Source organism: Dermacentor variabilis, chromosome 8 (assembly GCF_050947875.1).
Source record: "Dermacentor variabilis isolate Ectoservices chromosome 8, ASM5094787v1, whole genome shotgun sequence".
Classification (NCBI taxonomy): domain Eukaryota; kingdom Metazoa; phylum Arthropoda; class Arachnida; order Ixodida; family Ixodidae; genus Dermacentor; species Dermacentor variabilis.
This window is the reverse complement of record NC_134575.1, coordinates 17,779,969-17,791,974: the sequence shown is the minus strand read 5'-3', so window position 1 is coordinate 17,791,974 and position 12,006 is coordinate 17,779,969. Positions and strand designations below refer to the sequence as shown.

At 48.8% G+C, this 12,006-nt stretch overlaps 1 protein-coding gene across 1 annotated transcript; it reads right to left on the bottom strand.

Moving 5' to 3' along the window:
- Window positions 1–245: 245 nt before the first annotated feature.
- Window positions 246–3,174, bottom strand: LOC142590911 (uncharacterized). The gene is made up of 2 exons (XM_075703307.1): window positions 2,719–3,174; window positions 246–1,929 (listed from the first exon to the last, which is right to left on the bottom strand). The coding sequence occupies exons 1-2, from the start codon at window positions 3,162–3,164 to the stop codon at window positions 324–326; spliced, it is 2,052 nt and encodes a 683-aa protein (XP_075559422.1). The 5' UTR covers window positions 3,165–3,174; the 3' UTR covers window positions 246–323.
- Between the last annotated feature and the right edge of the window lie 8,832 nt (window positions 3,175–12,006).

Sequence of the window (12,006 nt, the reverse complement as noted above, 5' to 3'; positions counted from 1 at the left end):
TCATCGTTTAAAATCTAATGGGGAATTCAGGAAGGTTTTTCCATATCCCGGCCTTTCACAGGAAATGAGGTCGATAAACTTAAGCGCATGGAGGTTTCACAGATAACAGCGGTCGACGCACACGGCGTCGTTCAGGGATTGGCTAATATGCAGATGATAACGCACACACTTCCCCCCCCCCCCCCCCCCCCAATTCGCGAAATGACAAATAAATCGTCAGTGATGCGAGTACATTAGTGGCCGAAAACATCGCTGGCCTCTGTCTTTTTACCACGCGCGGCACTTGCAAAAAAAAGTCCACAATAATTTCTTAGAATTGTTCACTACAACTCCAAGCTGCTTTCAATCATGCTCGTCGCCTCGGCCTCGTCCACGGAGGCGAGCTCCTGGACTCTCTCGTTCAGGGATGAACAGCTGTAAACGTTCGCAAAGGCTTCAGCGCATCGCGTCGAGACGACGTCAAACAGGACGAAGTGCGCCGCGCAAATGGCGTACCCCATGTTGCGACCGAGAGCTTGTTCGATGGCGAACCACTCCTCGTCCGTTTCGCCGCCCATAGAATTCGAGACTCGCAACCGCAAGATGCCCTTGTTCACGCGGAAGTCTTCGGCAAGCATCATGACGAACACCTTGTTCTCGTAACTATCCCAGGACGAGAAGGAGAATTCGCACAACGTCTCGCTGAAGGTCACCTCCTCGGCCAGGAAACACAAGTTGTCGTCGCCTAAACGGAGCCCGTCTACTTCAAGCACTCGGATGCCGGCGTTTCCGAGGATGGCATCGAGAAGAACAGCGTGAGAGCTGTTTACTGCACGGAGACACCTGCTGAGGTCCGGCTGGGAACAGCCCGTCAGAGAGAGGTTCCTGAGCTCGCTAGCAGCGCTCAAATAGTTGCTCAACAGGCGAATTCCGATGACGTCACGCACGACTTCCTGCGTCAGGAGTAGACGGAGGGTCGTCACTTGATACCAGGAGCCCAGCAGACGGACCGTGAGTCGGAACGCCTCCCGGCTCGGCTGCTCGTGCAGGCTGACGGCCGCGTGACGTAATGCTTCCGGAAATTCCTCCAGTGCACCGAGTACCGCACAGTCGACCAAGTATTCGCCTTCTATGCGGACTCTGCCGCTCATACCGGTGTCCCTGATGACTCGGCAAAGTTCCGGCAATTCACCTTGCGCCACGTCGCTGACCGAGATGGTCACTAGGGATTCAACAGTGCAGGCGGTGCTGAAGAGAGTTCTGAGGTCGTATGGCTTGAGTTCCGCGAAGCTAAGCGCAAGAAACGAGAGTTCCACCCGGGCAGTGTCGTCAAGCTCCTGAAGCAACGGACAGGCAGGTTTCGAGAAGGCGGGACCCGGTTGTTCGCTTTCTAGTCGTCCAGCGTCGTCAAGGCGCCGAGGTACCGCGTCAGCTGCCCAGCGACATCCGCTGACGTCGAGTTCTTTCAGCAGGCCACCCTCACAAGACACGAGACGAGTGATCACGCATGCGCTGTCATTGTCTAACAGGAAGCCCACGAGCTTCAACTTACGGAACGCACCGCGCACCACGAGCGGTGCTAGCATGGGCGTCAGCTTTTGCGGATTTGAACGCACCCCTTCTATGGTCAGGGAGCGCAGCAGAGTGGTGGCGGCAAGGTGAGAATTGAATCTGGGCTCTTCTTCCGGGGGATGCGAATGCAGAATGCTTTCGTGCACGGACAGTTCTGCGATGGTGTCGTTGAACCAGAGGGCATCGAGTAGGCGCATCGCGCCTTCCGCGCCGAAGACGAGTCCCCTGATAGAGAGAGTGGTCAGGCTCGACGTAGCGGTTAAGAGCGAACAAATCGCGTCTAGCAGCACGGGAGGCACCACGGCGCTGGCTGAGATGACCAGTTCTTGCAGGTGCGTCATCGCGGCGACCGTTCCGAACAGCTCGTCTCGAATGCACCTGCACGGAAGTGCCGCAAGTTCGTTAAAACTCATCTCGGAAAGAAATCTTTAGGAGCAACAAAAAGTTATAACGAAGGGTAACTAACGGGAAACATACGCGCATGGTTTTAAAAAATCAGATAATGGGGTTTCACTTGCCAAAACCACGATCTGATTATGAGGCACGCCGTAGTGGGGGACCCCTGAAATTTGGACCACCTGGGGCTCTTTAACGTGCACCTAAACCTAAGCACACGGGTGTTTTCGCATTTCGCTTCCATCGAAATGCGGCCGCCGTGGCCGCGATTCGATCCCGCGACCTCGTGCTTAGTAGCCCAACTCCATAGCCACAAAGCAACAACGGCGGATTACGCGCATGGTTTAAGAAGCAGAACAGAAAAACATTGGGGTGTATGGAACATCGAAACAGTTGCCGACCGCAACTCCGGCGAACACGGAGACGTTTAAGACGTGTACTCTGAGACATGCCGAGTTCTTTCTCACGTGGCTGGGGCGATTTAAGCTGTTGTTTCGGCCGACTGGCGTAACTCATGTGCGAGACCTAATTACCATAGCCTAATTAAGTTTAACCAAAAGCTACCGCGCACCTGTTCGCGCCGCTCATGGCGCGGACGATCGCGTCGTACAGATAGCCATTTCCGGTTGAATCGCACGACGTAGTGCAGATAGGCGTAGTCAAATTATTGTTTTGACTCACGAAAGGTGTTATTCAAAAGTCGTCCGGCGACACATTCAGATGAGAATCGAGTAACCAAGTAAGTGTTGGCGCACACGAAGCAAGGCATACCTGTAGTCGGCAAAAAGGCTGCCGAAGGTCACCGTCTTCAGGCTGTCGTTCTGCCAAAGCGCCCGAACAATGCGCTCCCGGTACTCGCCGAGCCCGCCGCCTTCGAGGACGGCTTCGTCGAGGTCGACGCTCACGACGCAACGATGCCGCACCAGGAGGACTTGGAAAACGAGGCGCGCGTCGCGGCCGCGCATGTTGTGCTGGTGACTACCGCTGTGGCCGACTCGCACCAGGGACAGTTCTCCCGGCGCCGTGAGCTCTCGCAGCTGCAAGCCGATGTGCCAGAGGACTTGATTCCACGCCAATAGCTTTCCGAGAAGGTGACAGCAAGACGGGTCGCCACCGTGTCTCGCAGAGCAAGGAATGGTCGGGTCTATTCCCGGGACAATTAGCTCGATGTCGTCAGGACCCAGCCGTTCCAGAGGGGTGGGTATCTCGTAGTGCATGCTGGGATGCGGGCGCTGGCCCTGCATAGTGGAGCATCCGTCAAGCGACGATCGAGTAATAAAACCGATTACGCCTTGCCAGTCCTTCGCGCCAACGCCACCTAGGGAACGCACGGCCTGCGCACTCTGCTTTATGACGTCATGTTACTATGCTCCGAAATTTCCATTGCCAAGGCTGGCGTGACGAAAGCGGTTGTGTCAAAATCGCCGCCGCTCATTTGAGAGCGTCTCCATTTGATCTTGTGGCAGGCGGGCCAGGCACCATGATGTTATTGATCATGGTGCGCAGGCCTTGCCTTATCTAGGTGACGTTGTTCGTCCCTTTGTACACTCGAGAAAGAACGATGGAAAACATGCGCGAAACAACATGGGTGAGTGAAACGTATAGCCTCAAATACGCCGCGTGATCGCGATAAGAATACTGGTCATCCTTTAGCGGAGAAGATTCGAAATCTCATGGACGCGCATACACGCAGGCAAAAAAGAAATGAAGCAAAATAACAATGAGAGATAAGACTTCGATGTCGCCACGGTTAAAATACACCTCTCACGTACTATGTTAGGACGAGTCGATCCCGTGATATTTTGGTGCACGCGGGAGTGTTTTATGGCCAAAAAATCACGCCCTCACGCGCGTTAGCAGACGCTGACAGTTTCGCGTAGCACTGGTGTTCTTCCTATTTTTGTGTTGTGTGCGTCCGCCAAGCCAGTTCATCATGCCGCGAGTTGCCGCGTGGGTGGATACGTAAATCGGACAAAAGAAAAGAAACAAAAAAGCTGTGGGATCTGTCTTTCCCGTTTCAGAAGAGACAAGAAATGGCGTCAAACGTGGGTGATGGAAATTCGCCGCGTTTCACTGTTTCACTGACCACAGTTTTCCAAGCTCGCTAGAACTCGGCGCTGTGCCGAACTGAGGTCTTCGAGCATGGCGACCCTGGTTAGCGCAGACGGCAGAGCGACCGCCCCGGGAAGGCCTGTGCTCGAGTACCAGGACTAATGCTTCATCAACTGCGAAACTTTCCTTCTTGTAAACCTGTACGGGTTTCGTTTGTAGCTTCCTGCTACATCTGGGTAGATAGCAATTTTCTCTTTCAAGAAATTTTAACGTGTCGGATGGCGGGGATTCGGACCATGAATCCCATGTGCTGCAGCCCGACAACTAACGCTTCTGGCATCTAGTGCAGCCTTTTATTGCGCTGTCCAGCTGGGAAAAAATTATTTCTTCCTGGCTCGCGCGTCGAATTCTATTGCCGTCTAAGACTAAGCGGATCAACTACACAGAAAGCACGCTTAACAGTGCATCTGTGTTCGTTCTGCCTTCACAATCTGTGTTGACTGCTCAATTTCTCGCGCCAGGGAAATCGATGCAAATTGCGTAAGTTTCGCCAACAGAGATAGGCAGTGTAAATATTTGTCCCGAACCAGTGACAATGGTTCCAGGAGCAAAGGTTACATTGTTTTGTCATACCGGACTTGTCTGTTCGTCTGTCTATGTGTTTTTCTGTCAATAAATGATTGAATGAATAGATTATTGAATGGGTCAGTAAAATGATTCTGCGAAATATAGTTGTTCTGCACGTGAGGTTCTGGAAACTACAACAGGGATGCCTGCTCAGCCGTGGAGGAACTCATAGTTGTTTCAAGACGTTTTTCTCAAGTTTTTCATACATTATTTTTATGCGTTTCCACATGACACTTTTACCATTTTTTGTAATACCTACATCCACCAAATAAACGAGAAGAAAGGGGGTTAACCGATCGTCCCGATTTTTATTAGTCATATCATAAGAAGCCAACAAACAATAACACCACGGACAACATAGGGGAATTACTTGTGCTTAATAAATGAAATAAAGAAGTGATAAATTAGTGGAAATGAAAGTGGATGAAAAAACAACTTGCCACAGGTGGGGAACGATCCCACAACCTTCGCATTTCGCAATAATAAAAATCGGGCCCCTCGGTTAACCCCTTTCTTCTCGTTTACTACATAACGAGTGTCTCGAATCCCGCAACATTGATGCCTCCAGGTAGAATGTGTGGGTTTATTGACCAGTTGCCTTCAGCCCAAATAAAGATCACGTTCTCGTGACGCCTGCTGCAGAAAGGACGTTCCACATCCGCCGCCAAGCTCTGTGAGTGGTGGCGCTGGCTAACACTCCCAGAGTTCTGATAGGAAAAATAAAATACACAAGAAAGTGGATGGGGAAACGGCGCCGCAGTAGCTCAATTGGTAGAGCATCGCACGCGATATGCGAAGGTTGAGAGATCGTTCCCCGCCTGCGGCAAGTTGTTTTTTCATCCACTTTCATTTCAATTAATCCATCGTTTCTTTATTTCATTTATTAAGCACAAGTAATTTCCCCTATGTTTTCCGTGGTGTCAGTGTTTGTTGGCTTCTTATGATATCACTACATCTTCCTAATACCATCGAAATCTTGGCCAATCACCCGCATTGGGTACGCGCCATCGAGGAAAGATATTCTATCCTAACCATAAAGGGGACACGGACATCTCCTGCACCCTTGGAACAGAGAATTCTGCCGAACACGGAAAATTGAAGTGTCCATCACGAAGCTGCGCTGCCGTATACCGGCATTGAACTTCTACCTCCACAGGTCTGGTCTGGTCCCCTCACCATTATGCTCATTCTGTGGCGAAGCGCAGACAATAGACCATTTTTTGTTGTCTTGCAGACGTTTTTTTTTATTATATGAAAACGACTACTCGAAATCCCGCTTCGCTCTCTTGGTCTAACTTTATCAGTGCCTGTGATCCTATCTTTCGGAGCCTCCATTGTTGGGTTTAGCCAGAGAAATGTTTGCTTGGCAATCCAAAATTACCTCATTGAAACCAATCGATTTCCATGTTAGATTGATCCTTCTCCCACCCAACCATAGCTTTCTTTTATTTCTTATCTATTATTGTTATTATTATTATTATTATTTTATACCCGGTTTTCATCTGATTATTTCCTTTTTTCTCCAAACACAAAACGTTTACTTTTAAACTCCGACGCTCAAATTATTAACTCCTTTGTTATCATTATTATTTTTATGCACCTAATTGAACCACCCGATTCTTGCCCAATCCCCCACTGTGGGTATGTGCCACGGCCACTCAGGACAACAACAACAGCCTGTACGACATCGAAATCAACACCAACCGCCACCACCAGCTCCGCTGTCGCAATACTTGCTTGCAATGGAGCGCTCCGGTGACGAAGTGAACGCCGATGATCGAGCAATGAGCGAACCGACAGCTCCTGCCACCGACGGTGACCGGGTGAGGTCGCAGTTCCCGCATAGCATTGCTGCAAGACCGCACGCGTTCGCGGGTGTCTTCCGATTCTGCTCAGTTTATTGAAACGTTTACGTTGACTGCCAAGAAGACAGCTTCGAGCCAAAGTAACGGAACGTATTTGACAGGCATGCCTGCCACTTGACGTCATCTCGCGTCGACAAAAAGAAAAGAAAGAAAGGTTAGGAGACGGACGCTTTATGGTTGTATGTGAGCACTTTGCGTTTTCGTACCTATGCGAAACACAACTTAGGCTTAAGAGAATAAGAAGAGCGCTTACGAAAGGAAGCGATCAAGAAGCGCTTAAGAAAAGCGATTTATTGTGCGAAGGCGACCTTCCCGTCGAGTTCCCAAGTGTTCTGCTCAACCGCCATTTCGTGTGGACAGCGAAATAACCTGAATCATTTTTAATACGATTAGCATTCTTAGGTTACTAGAAGAACTTTCCGGTATCTATCTATCTATCTATCTATCTATCTATCTATCTATCTATCTATCTATCTATCTATCTATCTATCTATCTATCTATCTATCTATCTATCTATCTATCTATCTATCTATCTATCTATCTATCTATCTATCTATCTGTTTTTCTCTCTGTTTTACCGCCAACTTGTGTCACTGGGTAGCCCATGGCCCTATGAGTAGAGCGTCGGGCGGCTGTGCTGAGGGGACCGGATTCGAAACTGACTCTCGGACCAACTTTGGTCTCTGGGTGCATGACACTGGCAGAAGACGCAGAAGGCAGTGGTAATGTTCAATAGCCTGGCAAGTGAACGCACACTCGGGATCCTCAATCAGCCCGTAGAGTCTGCTCAGGAGTACCTTTATCTAGGTCAACTACTCACAGGGGATCCGATAACGAGAAAGAAATTTACAGAAGAGTGAAAATGGGGTGGAGTTCATACGGCAGGCATTGCCAGATCCTGGCTGGGAGCTTACCACTATCATTGACAAGAAAGGTGTACAATCATTGCAGTCTACCGGTACTCACATATGGGGCAAAAACTTGGAGTTTAGCAAGGAAGCTTGACAACAAGTTAAGGACCGCGCAAAGAGCGATTGAAAGAAAAATGCTAGACGTAACGTTAAGAGACAAGGAGATGGCAGCGTGGATTAGAGAGCAAACGGGGATAGCCGGTATTCTAGTTGACATTAAGAGAAAGAAAATTGACCATTAGAGGTGGACCATTAGAGCTTCAGAATGGTTGCTTAGGGAAGAGATGCGCACTCAAAGACGGCAGAAAATCAGCTGGGGTGTTGACATTAGGCAATGTGCAGGCGCAAGCTGGCATCAGCTAGCGCAAAGCAGGGCTAATTGGAGATCGTTGGGAGAGGCCTTCGTCCTCAAGTGGACGTAAAAATAGGCGGAGGTAGATGATTGGTCTTAGAGCTGGAGAGAATCGCACCGTTTTAATAATCACTGTCAGATATTACGTGAGTGTACGATTAGCTAGCCTATGCAGACCAATTTAAATGTATGTATACATTGTGTTAACTAACAGAAACCAACTTTAATATGGATTGCATCGAATGTGAAGCCTCCTCTTGCATATTCTGTGGCACTGGCTCAGCGAACCCTGATCTAGCGTTCCATATACGGTCAGGCTACGGCTGACTGGACTTTATATTATCTTTGCATATGTGCTCTCCTGCTCCGCTGTTAAGCCTTCTGGTGCTATGAGTATTGTGTGACTGAACAAATGAGGGATTCGCATCTACTTATTGCCATTTGTGTTTGCTCTCGTTTCAGTGCCCCGATGATGGGATGTGCACCTGTGGCAAGGTGAGTGAATGAGTGAGTGAGTGGAGCAAGTGTTGGCTGGTGGACTAGAACTGTACACGGCAAGAAGCTGATCGAGAATGCCGCGCCGAATACTGGGAAAGAAGACGTAGAAAACATTATTTTAATAAAGGAATTATCGTCTCGAACGCGCATATTTGTTACATGCAATGTGGATATCTATTTGTGCCATTTAGTGTTGCATTGCGCAATGTTGAAGCTTACAGAACCGGCAAGCACTTACGTAAGGGTGGTACGGGTGGTTACCTATAGATCGATTCGTTATTGTTCGGTGTGTGGTGCTATAGTGGAATGTTTGTATCTGCTAGGGGTACCGAAATCATTCGTTATACAGGTCACTCCGTGGTAAAGGTCGCGCTCCGCAGGGCTCACAATAAAACCGGGACCCAATTATTGATTCGTTATCAAGGTCCTCTAGTTGTAGAGGTGATCGTTGTAGTTACGCTCGACTGTACTTGCAAGCTATTAGGCAGCGGTGGCAGTGCCTTGACAGGAGCTTTGAGCGTCAGAGCCCCGAGTGCGGCGTCCCTCATGGTTTCCGTTCTCCAATAGCATAATTGCATAACGGAGTGCAAATTCGGTGTTGTTGACCTTTCTGGTATTATTCTTTTCTTTCATGTGCGTGCACCGAACAAAAGCCAGTCAAGCCCTTGGTGAGGAGAGTGATAGCCGTAAGTGTGATGTTTAGAAACTTCCAGACGAATGAAAGGTGTACCAGTAAGTGCGTCATATGGCAGTAACCATTTATACCGTCAATGGTTTAAGAACATATCTCGTTCTGGTGTAATGGTGTCAGAGATAGTGAACGAATACACACAGGTTGATTACGCACCCTCGCGCCGCAACACGAGTGACACTAAAAGTGATTTGACGGAAGTAATTCTCCCATCGTTGCTTGGCGTGGCAACAGCCCGGTCATAGCGCATAAGCTGCGATCGGCACGTGAAACGCGCACCTCGCAATCAGTGTAGGCCAACACAAACGCCGACGGATTACCGCTTTCAGGCGGTTGTCGAGGGTGCTGTTCCGAACGTGTCGGCGAATTCCGCCATTATGGGAAATTATCTAATCGTCACATTTTGAGCCAATCAGGGAGGTCGTAGCAACCCCCTGCGCCAATCAAAGATGAGAAGATGGCAAATTCCACAATATGGTAAAATTCGTCGGTCTCGGGAGTAGCACACATAGTAAGGTATTGTGCAGAGTTCCCTTAGAATCATTCAATCACCTCTGGAGTCACTGGTGTCGCGGACGCATAATGAAGCGGAATTTCTCGTATTTAGCTTGGGAAGGCAAATCGCGGAAGCAGTAATTAGGTGGGGCTTAGCGCGCAGAAAACGACTGAATAGAATGTTCTTGGAAGCAGTAACTACGTTTTCGGCATACTCGAGCTAAGTTTCATATGTGGATAGTTCAGAAAACCAAATAATAATTACATCACTAAATAATTTTTACCTGGAACAATAATTTCATTTTATTCAACGAACATACTATCCACATTTAGATATAACAGTGAACAAGTTGTTGTAGTTTTCATTGGCGTAAAATAGTTTCTGGTTTGTCACGTTTATATTGCAAATGATAAAGCCGATGTTCACGAGGATGGACAGCGGGCCCGAGGTGGTTAAGGCATTCAACATGGTAGCATCGTTTGCGCTAATTCGACGCAAGTGTGTCGTCGAGTCAGAAGCCTAGTCGCAGTTCCCCGTCCGACCCGACCACGTTTAATTGCATGCTGCTTGCCAAAAAAGTTTAGGCGAATCGACCCACCTTTTGACTTCGGTCAATGGCATGCAGTGTGACCGAAGTCGCCTCGCCACTCGTTCGGCCAGATACGCTAGCGTTTGCACGACCCCGACGATTGGTTTCCAGTCCGACAAGCCAACTCGATCCAACTTATCGGTTTCATCGAGACGTAGCATGTGGAATGTGTGCATGCGAATGCGTGCGTGGAGGGCGTGAAGTATTAGAAGCCGATCGTTGACTGATCGCCGATAGTTAGCTATAAAGCGCAATTTGACGTCAGCTTCACGTGACTGCGTGTCATTCAGCACTGCTGCTGGCGCTCGCAGGGCGCTCTGGTGATGGTGCTGACAAGCGCGGCCATAAACCAGGTGGCCACTTTCGCTCAGTACGGCGTGACGAGCTTGGTGGCGCTGGCGGTGTCGGGAAGTGAGTAGATGGTGTCTTCCTTGCTCGTACAATCCTACTAGATGGCGATGTCGTGACAGTTGTGCGCGACATTCACCGTATGAACTAGTTTCCGTTGCGGTGTAATACGTTACGTTTAATTGAAATATTCTGTGGCCTGAAGCAAGTTGAACTATGATACGCGTCAGTGGCGCGGGCGGCCTTTGCCATTTTCGTTTATAAAGGTGACGTTTTTATAACTAGTATCTCTAACAACCTTGTGATTACGTGCACATTGTATATAGCGCGCTCGCTTAACACACCCAGAGTTTTCTGTTGGATACACCCAAAATCGGTGAAGTCCACCTATGCTGATAAAACAAATGCGTGACCGATAGTGGGATTGAGCCTCTGTCCTCTAGCACAGCAGTGCAATGCTCTAACCATCAAGTCACAATCACATGCATGCGTTTCAAAGTGGCTCTTTGAAGGGTATGCCTCTCTGAAACATCATGCGCCAGGCATTTAGGATTGGGCTGCAAAACTGTCAGGTGACTCTCACTGTTAGTCCATTTCCTTCCGCCACGTATTCGGGTTATATTTTAAGGGAGCGCACCTCGAAAATAATAAAGCATTGGCTTGGACTAGTCCACTGGATTTAGTACTGAAAACAGGGCAAAACGCTGACGAAGGAACAAATGAAACGGGTCTGCTCATGCGTCCTTGTTGGTTTAATGTGCTAAAAGAATAGCCGAACTAGATCTACTTTGGAGATATCATCGTCCATCACAATGAAACGTGGGACAATCCTGAAGTTAGCGTTGTCTAGAAAATGTGGGCAGATCTCAGAAGCAGTGCAGTCTCGAGAATTTGGGCCGATCCCTAAGTCAGTTCAGTCCGGAAAGTGTTGAGCGATTTAGGAAGCTGTGTAGGTTAGAAAATATGCGCCAATCCTGAAGTCAGTGCTGTCTGAAAAGGGTAGCCTGAACTCAGAACCAGCGTAGTTTAGAAAATTTGAGCCAATCCTGATGTCAGTGCAGTCTGGAAAATGGGAGCCGATCTCTGCAGTAGTGTAGCTTAGAAAACATGGGTGAATACCGAAGTCGGTGCAGTCTGGAAAGTGTAGGCCGATTTCAAAAGCAGTTTAGTTTGGAAAATGTGGGCCAGTCCTGAAGTCGGTGTAGTCTGGAAAATGTGGGCCGACCTCAGCAGCCGTGTAGTTTTGGCTAATCTTGAAGTCTGTGCAGTCTGGAAAGTGTGGGCCAATCTCAGATGTAGTGTAGTTTATAAAGTGTGGGCCAGCCTTGAAGTCTGTGCAGTCGGGCAATTGTGGCGCGATATCAAAAGCTGGGTAGTTTTGGCTAATCTTGAAGTCTGTGCAGTCTGGAAGGTGTGGCCCGATCTCAAAAGCAGTGTAGTTTATAAATGTTGGCCAATCTTGAAGTCTGCCTAGTCTGGAAATTGTGGGCCGATCTCAGCAGCAGTGTAGTTTGGAAAACGTGGGCCATACCTGAAATCTGTGCAGTCTAGAAAGTGTGGGCCAATTTCAGAAGCAGTGTAAATTATAAATGTGGGCAGATCCTGAAGTCTGTGCAGTCTGGAAAGTGT

Coding starts and splice junctions, on each gene's coding strand:
- LOC142590911 (XM_075703307.1), bottom strand. CDS start 3,164: ATGCACTACGAGATACCCACCCCTCTGGAACGGCTGGGTCCTGACGAC. Junction 1,930..2,718: donor AGCCTTTTTGCCGACTACAG/GTATGCCTTGCT, acceptor ACTTCCGTGCAG/GTGCATTCGAGACGAGCTGT.